Consider the following 18,930-nt stretch of genomic DNA (forward strand, 5'->3'; position numbering starts at 1 on the left):
AAATTAGGAGTGGTACTGTTGATCCTTGCTTAAATTTGAGGAAGTTTGGAGTCCATTTATTCAATATTTTCACATGCTATAGATCCCCTTGTAATAACCTTTCAACTTAGAGGAATGGAGTTGACGACATAATATTGCTCTGTTTCTACTGAGAACTTTTAGACCAGTTTTGTTTTTCTGTTTCTTTTTGAATTTTTTTTCCTTAGCTTAGTTTGGTTTGATATACTGTTTATAAATTTTCTTATTGTTTTGGGGATTTTTTTTTCTTTTTTATATTTTATAATAAATCTTTTTCTTTCCTTTCTTTTATATTATATTCATTCACTAAGAGATTGTTGGATCTACAGATTTTTGTATACTATATCGTTTTTTATGATCATCCATGCCATGATTGTTCTTCCGATCTCTTTGTATTACATCTACAAACATTGATGTTATATATTAATCTGTATTAATTTGAAAACTAATAAAAAGATTGAAAAGAAAAGCATTCATGGGAATGGGTGCTCATCCCATTAGCATTCTGTGGAAGTGGGTACACATCTTATTAGCATTCCTTTGGAAAGTGTCAACTCCCGATCAGCATTCCTTACAAATAGGTCAACACCCCATTAGTGCCTATTGGGAATCAGGCAACTCCCCATTGCATTCTTTGGGAATGGATCAACAGCCCCTTATCATTCCTTGGAATGGGTACTCACGCCATTAGCATTCCTTGAGAATGTGTACACATCCCATTAGCATTCCTTGGGAATGGGTACACGTTCCATTAGCATTCATTGGGAATGGGTCAACTCCCGCTAATATTAATCACGAATGAAACAGCTCCTGCTCAGATTAATCAAAATTGTTCAGAGGTGATTCTGCTGCCCCCAGACTGAGCTTCCATCTTTTCACTCACCTGCACCACATCTCCTGTGACTTTGTTTGGCTAAAAATTTCCCATTGTAAAAATGAATAATGCCAGGCAGTGAGCCTGAGAGCTGACTGTGTGAAATTCAGTGGTGTCTCTCACCATATGGACATGTGCAGTGTAAAGGTTGCTGAAATATCTGTATCTTATAAAGGCATCTTAACCATAAATACTTTGCTCTCAAACATTTATGAAGTGCTTAATGCCAGGTATAAACTGGGTAGATCTGACAGCACATGAGGCCCCTGGGTGATTAACTGGAACTCCCAATGCAGCCCAGAGATTCCAGTTCGGTCGACATTCCCTGGGTAGTAGTTCCACCTATCTGCCCAGCTGATGAGCTGGCCCCAAACTCTGACAATTCTTGCCTTTGAATTATCTCCTGGCTGTGTGGCAGTCCACCGGAGGATGAATTAGGGGAATGTAGGGACCTATCTACATTTGGCAGCTCCTCATATTGAAATCAGCCCCCCACCAGCCCCACCAATTCAGGACCCTGATTTATGGGCCAGCTGTATCCCTTTCCATAACTACCTTGAAACTTCCAGAGTTAAGATTACTATTTCCAAGATGCTCTCCCACTGACATTCAACCACTTGCCTGGCCACATTTTGTGGAATTAGGTCCAGTACACTCATTCTCTCCTTTAACTATCGATCTGCTAGCTTAGGAAAGTTGTCCTAGATGCTCTTTAAAATTCTACCTGCTCTGAGCCTTTCACACTAAAACTTGTTAATACTGGAGTCATTGAAGTCCCTTGTACCAGGTCCCTATTGCTCTTAAATCTCTTTGTGGTTTACCTGCATACCTGCTGCTCTATCTTTTGCTGTTTGGAGACCTGTGGTGTACCCCAGCAACATGTTCCCAAGCTCTACCCAAATGGCCTCATTTGAAGAGTATTCTGTATTATCCTCCACAATCCCACAGTAAGGTTCCCCTTCATCAACAATGCACTGCCTCCACTTTCTGATTGACTCGTCCCATGCCTAAATATTCCGTCGTTGGAAATGATGTCCTGCCCTTCTTTCAACTATATCTCTGTGACACCAGCAATATATTCCCATGTAGGTTTTAGACACATGAAGATGCAGGGAATGGAGGGAAAGGGATCATGTGCAGGCAGAAGTTTAATTTGGCATCATGTTTGGCTCAGACGTTATGGGCTGAAGGGTCTATTCCTGTGCTGTATTGTCTTCTGTGTTCTGCATTCTGTGTTCTATGTTTTAATCAACCGCCTCAGTTCATCTGCCTTACTTGGTAGATTCAGCATTAAAATGTTGCATTCCAGCCCTGCACCTCTCCGATGTTCCTTCTGTATTTGTTTGTTCCTCACTCCTGACCATACTTCTGCTCTGTGGCCCATTCCCCTCTCAAACTAGTCTAACTCCCTTCCAACAGCTCCGGCACACCACCAACAATTCTGGCAGGGTTGAGGTGTAACTGTACTTAAACTCATGAGCACATGACACTGGAAGTAATCCAGAGATTGTTTCCTTTCGAGGTCCTGTTCTTTAACCTGTGACCTAGCTTCCTAAATTCATGTTGTAGGATCACTTTTAACCTTTGTCATTGCCAATGTGAACCACGACCTTGGCTGTTTACCCACCCTCTCCCTCCACCCTTTGGAACATCCTACAACTGGTTCCATGCCATCCTTTTCCCTTGGCATCAGGAAGCAAACACATCATCCTAGATTTGTGTTGACGGCCATATCAGCACCTGTCTCTTCCCTGCACTATCAAGCCTCCTACTACCCATGACCTTGGACTCACCCTCCTCCCCCTGTATACATCTCACCCACCCACACTGCCATGATATTGTCTCCAGCTGGATTCCTCACAGATATATTCACCACCACCATTTTCCAACATGGAGCAATGATTTGCGTAACTCCTGCCTGTCACCCTTCCTGTACCTCGTGGTCACCCATTCCTTCTTTGACCATCTTAAGCTGCAGAGTAATCATCTCAAAAAAAATGCTGTCCATGAAACCCTCTGCCTCGTGGATGCACATTGGTGTCTCCAGCTGGCACCCAAGCTCTGGAACTGAACACTAAAGGTGGTGAAGCTGGAGACACCCTGCGTAGATGTTGTCATCTAGACCACAGGAGCAGATCTGGCTCCCACATGCTACAAGAATACAACATATGGGACTCAACTGTCCTGCCATAAATTTAATTGAAACAAACCCTTTTACTTCAAACATCATCCATCAACAATTGCTCTAAAATTAAGCTCCCAGATTTCTCTCAGTTAAAGAACCATAACCCTGCTACTAATTACCTTGTCTTTATTTCAGCTTCAGCTAGCCACACTGTGAACTATGGTCTACCCACCATGCACCTAGGGACTCCCTTGGGTGGAGGGGAGATGTTCAATCATTCACTCTGCCGGCTAAGCTCCATGTAGGATCTCACGAGGTTCCCACATTCTCCCACACTTAGTACATTCGGAGGGGAGCTCAAACTCATGGAATAAATTCTATTCCCAATTCCTGCATTTTCCTTTCCTGGTCTTAGAGTCGTGATTAGCTCCCCATTTCTTGGCAGCACCATCTGCTCAGAACTCCAGGCCAGAGAAGATGATGGAGAAGGACCCCTACCTGAAAGTGATGAGCTTCGAGTAGATGACAGGCCAGAGTATCAAGCAGAGAAGCACCTGCCAAGTATGTGTGTCCACAGAGAGCTCCCCCCACCAGATTTTGGTCAGCAAGTCCTGCAGAGAAAAGGAAAAATTGGGTGTGTTAGCATGCAATGGACAGGAGTCAAGAGTTCCCCTGGAGAATGGGCATACCTACAGGCATGGGGCTGCAGGTAAAAGGGTGGCTATCAACAAGAGGGTAGCACCACACCACAGGGGTTACTGACAGGATTTGTTGAAAATAATGAAAGAGAAGAAAGATTAATCAATGGGAGGGCAGAACGAAAGAGGAGGAAAAGAAGGAAAAGGAGAACAGCAGCTTGGATTTTGAAAGCAGCTTCAGGACTGTGGAACATGACAAGATACATCCCAAGAATACTGCTCAGCTCCCAATTTGCACAAGGACAGAAGGACTCTGGATAGCATCATGGCGGAAAGTTGAGTATAGAGTGTAAGAAGCTACAAGGTTTTCAATTAGTCCCTGCACTTTGACCTTAAGCTTCTTTACAAATCAAGTTCCCAACCAGCAAACCAGAAGCATGTCAGACCTGAACACCTCCATGTGCCATGAACCTCTTGCTGTCAGCCTCCAACGCCAGGCGTAAGCATGTGGTGTTCCCCCAGGTAGAAGAAACCCGAACCAGCAGCTTCTGTGCACGTTTGGCGTGCTTTCTGTAACATTCGGTGAAGAGCCCTTTGGTCAAAGAGAGAGGAGAATCATCACACAAATCATAGAACTATATCCTGAGGCAAATTGTCACGATCACACATGATGGTGAGTTAGGTAGTGATATCACCCAGTCAATTCAGACTGTGTACTTCCCACAAGGCAGGTATGAATTCTGCAACCTGCCACATGTTGAGGTCACTTGTGTCTCCAGGTTGTTGCTGCTTCTGCCATTTACTATTCACTTTCAGGAAAGGGTCAGCCACATCACTGGGCATTAAGAAATAAAGAACAGTTTCATGGACTGAAGTAGTGTACAGTTGGGCTTTGGCACATTTACTGATACAAGCCTTTTTTTCAGGTTCCTTAAAACTGATTTGAAAGGATGACAAGGGGTATTGAGGCTCTGATCAGGATAAAGAAGGAGGCATGGGTCAGATACAGGCAGCTGATGCATCCCGTGAGGAGTATAGGGGATGCAGGAGTGTACTCAAGAAGGAAATCAGAAGGGCAAAAAGGGGGCATGAGATAGCTTTGGCAGAACAGATAAAGGAGAATCCAAAAAAAATTACATCAAGGGAAAAAAAGTAACTGGGAAGAGAATAGGGCCCCTCAAGGGCCAAAGTAGAAATCTTTGTGTGGAGCCACAGGAGATAGGTGACGCTCTAATGAGCATTTTTCCTCTATTTTTACTGTCGAGAAAGAGATGAAGACTTCAGAACTTGAGATAGTTAATGGGGATATCTTGGGGATAGTCTGCATTACAGCAGAGGAGGTACCGGATGTCTTAAAGTGTATGAAGGTAGATAAGTCTCCAGGGCCTGACCAGGTATATCCAAGAACACCACAGGGAGCCAGAGAAGAAATTGCAGGAGCCCTGGCTACATGCATCTTGGATGCATCATCGTTAGTGATGGGTGAAGTGCTGGAGGACTGGAGGGTGGCTAATATTGTGCCTTTATTTAGGAAAGGCTGTAAAGAAAAACATGGAAACAAGAGACCAGTAAGCCTAACATCTATGGGAGGTAAGTTAGTAGAGTGAATTCTGAAGGATAAAATATACAAACATTTGGAAAGACAGGGGTTGATGAGGGATAGTCAGCATGGTTTTGTGCATGGGAGTTCATATCGCACCAATTTGATTGAGATTTTTGAAGAAGTAACCAAGAAGGTCGATGAGAGCAGGATGGTAGACACAGCCTATCTGGACCTCAGAAAGGCCTTTGATAAGTTTCTGCATGGTAGGCTGCTATGGAAAGTTAGTTCGCATGGGAACCAGGGAGATCTAGCTGATTGGAAACACAATTGTCTTGACGGAAGAAAGCAGAAAGTGATGATAGAAGGTCGTTTTTTGGACTGGAGGCCCGTGACTAGTGATGTTCTCCAGAGGTTGTTGATAGGCCTATTGCGACTTGTCATCTATATCAATGATTTGGATCAGAATGTACAAGGCATGGTTAGTAAGTTTGTAGTTGATACTGAAATAGGTGATGTCGTAGATAGTGAAGATATTTATCAGCATTTACAGAGGGATCTTGATCAGCTGGGTAAATGGGCCGAGGAATGGCAAATGGAGTTTAATTTGGTTAAGTGTGAGGTGCTGTATTTTGGGAAGACAAATGAGGGTAAGGACATGGTTCCCTGAAAGTGGTGTTGCAGGTTGACAGGATGCGGAAGAAGTCTGCTGGTCGTTAATGGAGTAACAGCTACACGCCGGAGCTCCTATTTATCTTACCTTCTCAACCCGGTTTGAAACTCTTTCTCTAATTGCAATTTTACTTCACCATGGCTACAAGGGCTGCCAAAGGTACTAAAACTGTTAAGGAAGATGATCCTCCTGCATCTCTGGAACCTATTTTACAATTGCTTTGAAAACATATAGATGATTCTTCTGAGAAATTTGAACAATTTCAAAAGCAACTTCAGCAGATTAACTCTAGGTTAGATTCTTTCCAAGAAACTATATATGATCACGACGAACGGATTAAACAGCATTGAAGCATCTCTCTTGGTTCTGGAGGAGAAAATCAATGACTTGGAAAAGCTTTGTGAAAAGCAGTCTAAACCTAATGGAAAACTAAAGCAGAAGATTATTGACTTAGAAAACAGGAGCAGAAGAAACAACATTAGAATTCTTGGTCTCAGAGAGCTTGTGGGAAGGCAATCAACCTACTGAATTCTTTGCAAACCTTCTGGTTGAATTGTTCCCTTCTATCTTAAAAGCTGCACCTAAGATTGATAGAACACATAGGTCACATGGGTGACAAGAGAGGTGGAACAACTAGTTAGGAAGCATACATAAGGTGTAGGCAGTAAGGATCAGAAAGGGCTTAGGAGGAATATAGGGTAGCAAGGAAGGAACTTAAGAAGGGGCTGAGGAGAGCAAGAAGGGGACATGAAAAGGCCTTGGCAAGTAGGCTTAAGGAAAATCCCAAGGCTTTTTTCATGTACGTGAAGAGCAGAAGCATGACAAGAGTAAAGGTAGGACTGATTAGAGACAAAGGTGGGAGGATGTGCCTGGAAGCTGTGGAAGTGGGTGAGGTTCTCAATGAATACTTCTCTTCGATATTCACCAAGGAGAGGGGCCTTGATGATGCAGAGGGCAGTGTTGGTAAGGTGAATGTTCTAGAGCATGTAGATATCAAGAGAGAGGATGTGTTGGAGCTGTTAGAAAATATTAGGACAGATAAGGGCCTAATAAGATTAAGGGTGGCACAGTGGCGTAGCAGTTAGTGTGACGCTATTACAGCGCCAGGAATCGGGGTTCAATTCGCGTCGCTGTCTGTAAGGAGTTTGTATGTTCTCCCGTGTCTGCATGAGTTTCCTCCAAGTGCTCCGGTTTCCTCCCACATTGCAAAGACGTACGGGTAGGTTAATTTGGGTTTAAAATGGGCAGCGCAGACTCGCTGGGCTGGAAGGGCCTGTTACCACGCTGTAAATAAAATTTTTAAAAAAACTCCCCGGGGCCTGACGGGATATTCCCCAGGCTACTCCGTGAGGTGAGGGAGGAGTTTGCTAAACTGTCGGCTAGGATCTTTGAGTCCTCGTTGTCCACGGGAATGGTACCAGAGGATTGGAAGGTGGCAAATGTTGTCCTCTTATTCAGAAAGGTAGTAGGGATAGTCCAGGGAATTACAGACCAGTGAGCCTTACGTCTGTGGTGGGCAAGCTGTTGGAAAGGATTCTTAGAGATAGGATTTATGAGCATTTAGAAAATCATGGACTGATTAGGGACAGCCAGCATGGATTTGTGAAGGGAAGATCATGTCTCACAGGCCTGATAGGATTCTTTGAGGAGGTGACCAGGAAGATTGATGAGGGTAGTGCAGTAGATGTGGTCTACATGGATTATAGTAAGGTGTTTGACAAGGTTCCACATAGTAGGCTTCTTCAGAAGGTCAGAGGGCATGGGATCCAGGGACGCTTGGACGAGTGGACTCAGAATTAGCTTGCCTATAGAAAGCAGAGGGTTTTGGTGAAGGGAGTGCATTCAGATTGGAGGGCTGTGACTAGTGGTGTCCCACAAGGGTCAGTTCTGGGACCTCTACTTTTCGTGATACTTATTAATGACTTGGATGAAGGAGTAGAAGGGTGGGTTAGCAAGTTTGCAGACGACACAAAGGTCGGAGGTGTTGTGGATAGTGTGGAGGACTGTAGGAGATTGCAGAGGGATATTGATAGGATGCAGAGCTGGGCTGAGAAGTGGCAGATGGAGTTCAATCCGGAGAAGTGTGAGGTGGTACACTTTGGAAGGACAAACTCCAAGGCGGAGTATGTTAATGGCAGGATTCTGGGTAGTGCGGAGGAGCAGAGGGATCTAGGGGTTCATATCCACAGATCACTGAAAGTTGCCTCGCAGGTGGATAGGGTAGTTAAAAAAGCTTATGGGATGTTAGCTTTCATAAATCGGGAGATCCAGTTTAAGAGCCGCGAGGTAATGATGCAGCTCTACAAAACTCTGGTTAGACCACACTTAGAGTACTGTGTCCAGTTCTGGTCGCCTCATTATAGGAAGGATGTGGAAGCGTTAGAAAGGGTGCAGAGGAGATTTACCAGGATGCTGCCTGGTTTGGAGAGTATGGATTATGAGAAGAAACTAAGGGACCATAGAATCATATAGCACAAAACAGGCCCTTCGGCCCACCATGTTGTGCCGTCCATCAGACCACCCTCACACTACCTAACCCCTTCCTCCCGCATATCCCTCTATCTCACATTCCTCCATATGCCTATCCAACAAGCTCTTGAACCTGTTCAATGTATCTGCCTCCACCACCACCCCAGGCAGTGCATTCCATGCACCAACCACTCTCTGGGTCAAAAACCTCCCTCTGACATCTCCCCTGAACCTCCCACCCATAACCTTAAAGCCATGACCTCTCGTCTTGAGCATTGGTGCCCTGGGAAGGAGACGCTGACTGTCTACTCTATCTATTCCTCTCAATATTTTATATACCTCTATCATGTCTCCTCTCATCCTCCTCCTTTCCAGTGAATAAAGCCCTAGCACCTTAAGCCTCTCCTCATATTCAATACTTCTCAATCTAGGCAGCATCCTGGTAAATCTCCTCTGCACCCTCTCCAATGCCTCCACATCCTTCCTATAATGAGGCGACCACAACTGAACACAGTACTCTAAGTGTGGCCTAACTAGAGTTTTGTAAAGCTGCATCATCACCTCACGGCTCTTAAACTCAATCCCGCGACTTATGAAAGCCAACATCCCATTGGCCTTCTTAACTGCTCTTTCCACCTGTGAAGCAACTTTCAATGAACTGTGAATATGAACCCCCAGATCCCTCTGCTCCTCCACACTGCCAAGTACCTTGCCATTCACCCAGTACTCTGCCCTGGAGTTTGTCCTTCCAAAGTCTACCACCTCACACTTCTCCGGATTGAACTCCATCTGCCACTTGTCAGCCCAGCTCTGCATCCTATCAATATCCCTCTGTAAGCTCCGACAACCCTCCACACTATCCACAACACCGCCTATCTTAGTGTCGTCTGCAAACTTACTAACCCAGCCCTCCACCCCCTCATCTAAGTCATCTATAAATATCACAAAAAGTAGAGGTCCCAGAACCGATCCCTGCGGGACACCACTAGTCACTGCCTTCCAATCCGAGGGCACTCCTTCCACCACAACCCTCTGCTTTCTACATGCAAGCCAATTCCTAATCCACACAGCCAAGCTTCCTTGGATCCCCTGGCCTCTGACCTTCTGAAGAAGCCTACCATGAGGAACCTTATCAAATGCCTTACTAAAATCCATGTAAACCACATCCACCGCACTGCCCTCATCAATCTTCCTGGTCACCTCCTCAAAGAACTCTCTCAGGCTTGTGAGGCAAGATCTTCCCTTCACAAAGCCATGCTGGCTGTCCCTAATCAGTCCATGATTCTCAAGGTGTTCATAAATCCTATCCCTTAGAATCCTTTCTAACAGCTTACCCACCACAGACGTGAGACTCACCGGTCTATAATTCCCTGGCCTATCCCTATTACCTTTTTTGAACAAGGGGACAACATTCGCAACCCTCTAATCCTCCGGCACCACCCCCGTAGACAACGAGGACTCAAAGATCTTTACCAGCGGTTCAGCAATCTCCTCCCTAGCCTCTCGAAGCAGCCTGGGGAAAATCCCGTCAGGCCCCGGAGATTTATCTGTCTTAATATTATTTAACAACTTCAACACATCCTCTCTCTTGATATCAACAACCTCGAGAACATTACCCCTACCAGCACTCCTCTCCGCATCATCAAGACCCCTCTCCCTGGTGAATACCGAAGAGAAGTACTCATTGAGAACTTCTCCCACTTTCACCGCCTCCAGGCCAATTCTCCCACCTTTGTCCTTAATCGGACCTACCTTCACCCTAGCCATCCTCCTACCCTTCACGTACTTGAAAAAGGCCTTGGGATTTTCCTTAATCCTACTAGCCAAAGCCTTTTCATGTCCCCCTCTAGCTCTCCTCAGCCCTTTCTTAAGTTCCTTCCTTGCTACCCTATATTCCTCACAGGCCCTGTCTGAACCTTGCTGCTTATACCTCACATATGTTACCTTCTTCTCCCTAACAAGTCGTTCCACCTCTCTTGTCACCCACGGTTCCTTCACCCTGCCATTCCTTCTCTGCCTCACCGGGACATATTTATCCCTAACATCCTGCATAAGATCCCTGAACATCGACCACATCTCCATGGTACATTTTCCTTCAAAAAGGACATCCCAATTTACACTCCCAAGTTCTCTCCTTATAGCCTCGTAGTTAGCCCTTCCCCAATTGAAAAACCTCTTGTCCTCTCTGCACCTGTCCCTGTCCGTGACAATTTTAAAGGTTATGGAGCAATGGTCACTGTCCCCCAAATGCTCACCCACCAATAGATCCTTCACCTGTCCCGGTTCATTTCCTAAAACTAGATCTAACATGGCATTCCCTCCAGTCGGCCTGTCAACATACTGCGTCAGGAATCCCTCCTGGACACACTTAACAAATTCCGTCCCATCTAAACCTTTGGCACTAAGCAGGTTCCAGTCTATATTTGGGAAGTTGAAGTCTCCCATTATAACAACCCTGTTATTTCTGCTTCTCTCCAAACACTGCCTACCAATCTGCTCTTTTATATCTCTACTGCTACCGGGGGGGGGGCCTATAGAATACTCCTAGTAGAGTAACTGCTCCCTTCTTGTTCCTTAACTCCACCCATACAGACTCTAGAGATGATCCTTCTACAACATCCATCTTTTCCACAGCCGTAACAGTGTCCCTGACCAGTATCGCCACCCCTCCACCTCTTCTCCCCCCTTCCTTATCCCTCTTAAAACACCAAAAACCAGGAATATTCAATATCCACTCCTCTCCTGACGTCAGCCACATCTCAGTAATAGCCACGATATCATAGTCCCCCATACTTATCCAAGCCCTCAGTTCATCCCCCTTATTCCTGACACTTCTTGCATTTAAGTAAACACACTTCAGTCCATCTACCTTATTACTTTTACAGCTTGTATTCTGCTTCTCCTTCCCCAAAGCCTCTCTACCTGTTTGATCTAACTTTTCCCCATTCCCTTCTTCCTCTGACCTACTCCTCCGGTTCCCTTCCCCCTCACAAACTAGTTTAAACCCTCCCGAACCACCCTAGCAAATCTCGCCGCAAGGATATTGGCCCCCTTCTGGTTCGGGTGTAACCCGTCCTCTCTGTACAGGTCCCACCTTCCCGAGAAGAGATCCCAATGATCCAGAAATCTAAAACCCTCCCTCCTGCACCAGCTTCTCAGCCACGCATTTATCTGCCACCTCCTCCTATTCCTACCTTCACTATCACATGGCACTGGCAGCAATCCCGAGATTGCTACCCTTGAGGTCCTGTTCCTCAATTTTCTGCCTAGCTCCCTGAACTCACTCTTCAGGACCTCATCCCCCTTCCTACCTATGTCATTGGTGCCAATATGGACCACAACTTCTGGCTGCTCTCCCTCCCACTCAAGAATTCTGTGGACCCGATCAGTGACATCCCGGACCCTGGCACCTGGGAGGCAACATACCATCCGGGATTCATGCTCACTGCCACAGAACCTCCTGTCTGTTTCCCTGACTATCGAGTCCCCTATCACTACCGCATGTCTCTTTCCCACCCTTCCCTTCTGAGCAGCAGTACCAGTCCCAGTGCCAGAGACCTGGTAACTGCAGCTAGGCCCCTGCAAGTCATCCCCCTCAACAGCTTCCAAGGCAGAAAACTTGTTACTGAGGGGAACAGCCTCCGGGGTTCTCTGTCCTGTCTGCCTGCCTGACTTCTTCTTCCTCTTCCCTCCCCTGACAGTCACCATTCTATCTGCCTCCTGAACCTCAGATGTACCTACCCTAAGGGGGGTAACTGTCACCTGATGCACCGTGTCTACATAACTCTCTCCCTCCCTTATGCTGCGCAGTGTTTGTAGCTGCGACTCCAGCTCATCAACTCTGAGCCGAAGTTCGTCCAGCCTCAAGCACTTACTGCAGATGTGGCCATCTTGGACCGCAGCAAGGTCCACAAGTTCCCACATCAAACAGCTGCAGCACACCACCATGTCCTCCATCTGACTACCTTTCTTTTTTCCCTAGTTAGTCCCACCTACAAATCTATAATGAACAAAAGGTAAACCTTGCCTTTACCTACTTACCAGCTACTTACCCTCCTTGCCTCTTCACGCCGAAGCCCCTTGAGCCAAAGTCCAGAACACTCTGCTGCCACTCACTCCACTGCCCGCTCTATAGGCTGTTTCCTTTTTAAGCTGCCCGCGCTGCGCCTGCGCAGTCCAGCCCCCACTCGACTACTTAAAAAACTTATTAAAAAATCTAAACCTTACACTAAAAACCCTAACAAAAACCAACCCTTACACCCAAAAACCCTAATAAAAGTGATAAACAGAGAAAACACTTAGCTGCTCCGAAGTCCTCCGAACCGAAGCCCGAGCTAGGGCTTTACTCTTTGGAGAGAAGGATGATGAGGGGAGACATGATAGAGGTGTACAAAATATGAAGAGGAATAGATAGAGTGGATAGCCAGTGCCTCTTTCCCCAGGGCACCAATGCACAATACAAGAGGGTATGGCTTTAAAGTAATGGGTGGGAAGTTCAAGGGAGATATCAGAGGGAGGTTTTTCACCCAGAGAGTGGTTGGTGCATGGAATGCACTGCCGAGGGTAGTGGTGGAGGCAGGTACACTGGTCAAGTTCAAGAGATGGTTATATAAGCATATGGAGGAATTTAAAATAGGGGGATATGTGGGAGGAAGGGGTTAGATATTCTTAAGCAAGGTTTAAAGTTCGGCACAACATGGTGGGCCAAAGGGCCTGTATTGTGCTGTATTGTTCTATAGTTCTATGGTCACTGGTGAACAAATTTCTTACAGAAGGCAAATCCAGGTCAGGCAATATCTCGCTGCATGACTTTCAAATCAAAGACCTCTTAATTTGTGAATCCCGCCGAAGAGGAATGATTAACTACCAAGATTACAAGATTAGAATTGTTGAAGATTTTTCACCCAAAGTTATGAAGGAACATATAAAATTCAAGAAGGTCATGTCGGAGCTTTTTAACCAAGGTTATAAGCCTTCGCTTCGCTACCCTGAAAAAGCTAAGAATTATTCTGAAAAATGACTCGCATAAGCATCTCTCCGGCAGATGCTCAAGCTTTTCTGGAATCTGAGGATTGAAAAACTCCGTAATTTTCTTCATAAACATCTACTTTTTTAAAAAAAATTTTGATAACCCTTTATTAATACTTTGAATGTTTATGTACTTTGATTTTTGATCTTTTTTTGACACATTATTTTACTATTATTCTTTTGAGGTTTTTTGCTAATAAACTAACAATGATTTTGAAACATGTTTTTTTTTCAAGTTACTGTTTTGACTGGGTTGAAATTGACCAACCTTGAGAAATTGGCAACAGGATTATTTGGGTTACACTGTCTTTAGGTAGAGATGCGGCTTCCTATTGGTCGGCTGCTTTCTCTCTTTAGGTGGGGGGAGGGGGATTGGGTTCCTTCTTTGGAAGCTGTTTTGGGCTTTTAGCCAAGTCTGTTGCCTAGTTACCTTATTGGAAAGTTCAGTGTCTTATTTGAATCTACATTTTAATATGGCTTGTATATTACCTTGTTTATTACTCACATTTAAACAATATTAAAATGGATTGAGTGATTAATTTAATGAGTTTTAATGTTAATGGATTAAACCATCCTGTAAAGCGAAACAAGATTTTTGCTTACATTAAAAAGCTCAAAGCCTCAATTATTTTTTTTACAAGAAACTCATATTGTGATACTTTACGCTTTTTCAGTCGATGGAGAGGGATACAATATCATTCCTCTTTCTACACTAAATCTAGGGGGGTTTCAATCTTTATAGACAATAACGTTTCATTTGTTCAACATAAGATAATAACGGACACTAACGGTCATTTTGTTATAGTAACAGGGAAGTTAGATAATAGACTAGTGGTATTTGTCAATATTTATGCTCCAAATATGGACGATCCAGGATTTTTTGAATGATTTTTTGCACTCTTGCCAGATTTGAATCTTTACTCTCTGGCCCTAGGAGGAGACTTTAATTGTTGGTTAGATTCAAGGTTAGGTAGGTCATTTACGAAACCAGCAGCTCTTAATAAATCAGTTTTATTTCTTCAATCTTTTTTAATGAAAACTGGTGTCAGTGATGTCTGGCATTTTTTATACCCAGAAGACAGGGAATATTCATTTTTTTCTCATGTTCATCACAAATATTCCAAGATTGATTATTTTTTTATTTACAGTCAAATGATTTCTTCAATCAGATCCTGTGAATATAAAGAGATTGCTCTTTCAGACCATGCTCCTGTGTTTTTATTTTTAAATCTCCCTGGACTCCCTCAAATAAACTGATCCTGGCGTTTTAATCTAACTTTGCTATCTGATAAAGACTTTTTAAAATTTTTGGAGAAACAAATCACTTTCTTTTTTAAAGAGAATACCCTGGGAGAGACTTCTAGTCTTATTATATGGGATGCTTTTAAAGCCTTTATTAGAAGACAAATTATTTCTTACGCGGCAAGCGTTAAGAAAAAAGCTAACACAGAGAGGATTGATTTAGCCAATCAACTGAAACTTCTAGACCAAAAATATGCTTTGGATCCAGATCCCACTTTACATAAAAGGCGAGTTGAAATTAAAACCAAATACGATCTCCTTTTAACATATCCAATTGAGAATCAACTCTTAAAAGATAAAACTCAATTTCATATCCATGGAGATAAAACAGGTAAATTATTGGCTAATCAATTCAAAACCTCTATAGCTAGATGGCAAATTAAAGAAGTTTGCAAAGCCAATGGAGAAAGAACAACGGATCATTTAGAAATAAATGATTCATTTAGAGAATTTTATTCCAAACTTTATAGTTCTGATTCTCCTAAAGATGATACTGTAATGAACAACTTTTTCAACCAATTAAATATTCCTACACTCTCTGCTGATAACTGAAAACAACTGGATAAATTTATTACTTATGAGGAAATCGCCGAGGTTATACGGTCAATGCACTCTGGTTAGACTCCGGGCCCTGATGGATTTCCAGAAGAATTCTATAAGGCTTTCTCCTCACTGCTTATACCTTATTTAAGTTCTGTTTTTTCGGATTCTTTTAAATTGGGAAGGTTACCACAATCCTTTTACGAAGCTACCATTTCATTTATTCTCAAGAAGACTAAAAACCCAATGGAATGTTCTTCATATAGACCAATTTCTTTATTAAATGTTGATGTTAAAATTTTATCTAAAGTTTTGGCTCATAGATTAGAAAATATTTTACCATCAATTATATCCGATGATCAAGACGGGGTTTATCAAAAACCATTATTCCTATTTTAATATTAGTCATTTATTGAATATTATTTATTCTCCTTCTAAAGAAATATCAGAATGTATGATTTCTGTAGATGTCGAGAAGGCCTTTGACTGGGTCGAATGGAGTTACTTATTTAAAACCTTAGAGAAATTTAACTTTGGGCCCGATTTTACTCAATGGATTAAATTACTTTATTTATCTCCTTCTGCCTGTGTTCTTACTAACTTTCAACTTTCTGAACATTTTAAACTTCAACGCAGAACTAGACAGGGTTTCCTTTTGAGCCCTTTGCTATTTGACCTGGTCCTAGAACCTTTAGCTGTTGCTTTTTGAGAATCTACAGAGATTGCCGGTATCTTTAGGAGAGGTACTACCCAGAAAGTTTCGCTCTATGCTGATGATTTACTAATGTTGAGACTTCGTTACCTTCTATGCTTTCTTTACTTCCCCATTTTAGCCAATTTTCAGGATATAAACTGAATTTACACAAGAGTGAACTTTTCCCTTTGAACAATCTGATGCCGTTCGATATTAAACTTCCTTTTAAAACTGTAAGAAATCATTTTACCTATTTGGGTGTAACTATTACTAAAAATTATAAACATTTATTTAAAGAGAACTTTCTTGCTTTACTGAATTATGTGAAAAGGGTCTTACCAAATTGGTCACCCTTCTCTATATGGCTGATTGGCCGCATTAATTCTATTAAAATGAATATTTTACCTAAATTTATATATCTATTTCGGGCTTTATCTGTTTTCATTCCTAAGTCTTTTTTTGATTCTCTTGACTCAATTACATCTTCTTACATATGGCAAAATAATCATCCTAGATTAAATAAAGTTCATTTTCAGAAAGCTAAAAATAATGGAGGCTTTGCTTTACCCTACTTTAGGTTTTATTACTGGGCAGTCAATATACAAAATCTTAAGTTTTGGTTACATTATATTAATCATGAGGCCTGTCCAGTATAGGTTTCTTTGGAAGCTAATTCTGTTAAAAAATTTTCTATTATTTCTTTGCTTGGCTCTTCACTTCCTTTATCAATAAAGAAATTAACTGACAATTTGGTAGTTAAACATGCTTTGAGGATTTGGCTACAACTTAGAAAATATTTTGGTTTATTGAGAGTTTCTTTGTCTAGTCCCATTTTTGCTAATTTTGTTTTAAACCTTCTATGACTGACGTAGCTTTTAAAGAATGGGATAGATTGGGTATTACTTGTTTTCAGGATCTGTTTTTTTGGAGGAAATTTCTTAACTTTTGAACAATTGTCAACTGAATATAATTTGCCAAAAACTCACTTTTTTCAATATTTGCAAATTAGAGATTTTCTCCGATCTCAAGTACATACTTTCCCTATAAGTCCTGATAAGAACTTACTAGATGTAATTTTTAATTTGAAGCTTTTTTATGATGCTTCAATATCTAAGATTTATGGTAGGTTATCAGGAACAAATAAGGTCCCTTTAGACAAAATTAAAAGTGCTTGGGAACATGATCTGCAGATTTCAATTTCTGAAGAAACTTGGAACCAAATTTTTAAACTGGTTAATACTTCTTCATTATGTGCACGTCACTCCCTCCTTCAATTTAAAGCGGTCCATAGAGTTCACCTATCCAAAGACAAGTTATCCTGTTTCTATTTGGATATAAGTCTTTATTGTGACTAATGCAATAATGGAGAGGCTTCTTTAATTCATATGTTTTGGTCATGTCCGAGTCTGAAAAATACTGGATAGAGTATTTCAAGCCTTTTCCATACTTTTTAAAATAAATTTTAAGCCAAATCCTTTAACTGCATTATTTGGGATTGCTGGAGAAAAAGATATAATTCTGGAGACTTCCGACTTACACATATTGGCTTTCATTTCTCTTATAGCCAGGAGGGCTGTATTGCTTAAATGGAAGGAAACTACTCCCCCCACTCATGCTCAATGGTTACGGGATGGTATGTCATGTCTAAATTTAGAGAAGATTCGTTGCTCTATTTCTGGATCTATTCTGAACTTTCAAGTATTACGGGGACCTTTTTTGAACTACTTTCAAAACCACTGATTTGCTGCTTAAATTACAGATATCGGCCAATACTACTATGCTTTTAGGATGCTACTAAACAACTTCGGTTTTTGTAGTGGGGTTAGATTTTTTTTATAATAAAATTATTCCAATTTATTAGTTATCATTTTTGTTTATTAATATGAAGCATTGTGATTTTTAGTGTGATTCAATACAATCTATTTTGTAATATTTTGCTTTTTTTTCCTTTGTTTCATGTACTTTGTACTTTTTACTTGGAATTAATAAAAATATTGATAAAGAAAGACAGGTAGCGTAGCAGTTAGCGCGATGCTATTACAGCGCCAGCGATCGGGGTTCGATTCCCGTCGCTGTCTGTAAAGAGTTTGTACGTTCTCCCGTGTCTGAGTGGGTTTCCTCCGGGTGCTCTGGTTTCCTCGCACCTTCCAAAGACGTACGGGTAGGTTAATTTGGGTTTAAAGTGGGCGGTGCGGACTCGTTGGGCCGGAAGGGCCTGTTACCACGCTGTAAATAAAATTTAAAACATTTTAAAAAAGGACGCCGCACTTGGAACATTGTGTTCAGTTTTGGTCACCCTGCTATGGGAAAGATGCCATTAAATTGGAAAGAGTGCAGAGGAGATTTATGAGGAAGTTGCCAGGACTCGAGGGAGTGAGTTATGGAGGGAGGTTGAGCAGGTTGGGACTTTGTACACTGCAGTGTAGGAGAATGAGGGGTGATCTTAGCAAGGTGTATGAAATCATGAAGGCCATAAATAGGGTAAATGTGCAGTCTTTTTCCCAGAGTTGGGGAATCAAGAACTAGAGGGTATTGGTTTAAGGTGAGAGGGGAGAGATTTAATAAGCACATGTAGGGCAACTTTTTCACCCAGAGGATAGTCAATATATGGAATGAGCTGGCAGACGAAGTGGTTGAGGCAGGTACATTAACAACATTTAAAAGATGCTTGGACAGGTACATGGATAGGAAAGGTTCAGAGGGATATGGACCAATTGTGGGCAAATGGGACTAGCTTAGAGGGAATCTTGGTTAGCATGGACCAGTTGGGCCAAAGGGCCCATTTCCATGCTGTATAACTCTATAACTCTTATGAGTTCAAATACTCAAATTGCCATGTTGGGAAGTACACACATGTTCTATGAATCTGTGAAGATAGCATCTAGACCTCAGATACCTGGAAAGGGACAGTGTGGCTCCTCAGTCCACCACACATCAATACACTTTACATTCCACATGGACAGTACTTCCTGCTCTTTATTCCCACTTCCCTATATTCACCTTTCCAGCTTCCTCATCTGTTCTTAACC

The 18,930-nt window shown here is 42.4% G+C and overlaps 1 protein-coding gene across 10 annotated transcripts in view; it reads right to left on the minus strand.

Annotated features, from left to right (window-relative positions):
• trpm2 (transient receptor potential cation channel, subfamily M, member 2) overlaps positions 1-18,930 on the minus strand; it is a 247,332-nt gene that overhangs the window by 67,868 nt on the left and 160,534 nt on the right. For 9 of the 10 annotated variants that reach the window (XR_007958558.1, XR_007958583.1, XR_007958595.1 and 6 more), the window contains 2 exons: positions 4,102-4,247; positions 3,516-3,628 (listed from right to left, as the gene is read on the minus strand). Coding sequence is in view for 6 of the 10 variants with exons in the window: in XM_052043091.1 (XP_051899051.1) it covers positions 3,516-3,628; positions 4,102-4,247 (259 nt within the window). In the remaining 4 variants the exon portion in view is untranslated. Of the gene's footprint in view, positions 1-3,515; positions 3,629-4,101; positions 4,248-17,495; positions 18,128-18,930 lie in introns of those variants that run through there. The other variant, XM_052043536.1, reaches the window with a different exon arrangement.

The sequence above is a fragment of the Pristis pectinata genome, chromosome 1, assembly GCF_009764475.1.
Source record: "Pristis pectinata isolate sPriPec2 chromosome 1, sPriPec2.1.pri, whole genome shotgun sequence".
In the NCBI taxonomy this organism is placed as follows: domain Eukaryota; kingdom Metazoa; phylum Chordata; class Chondrichthyes; order Rhinopristiformes; family Pristidae; genus Pristis; species Pristis pectinata.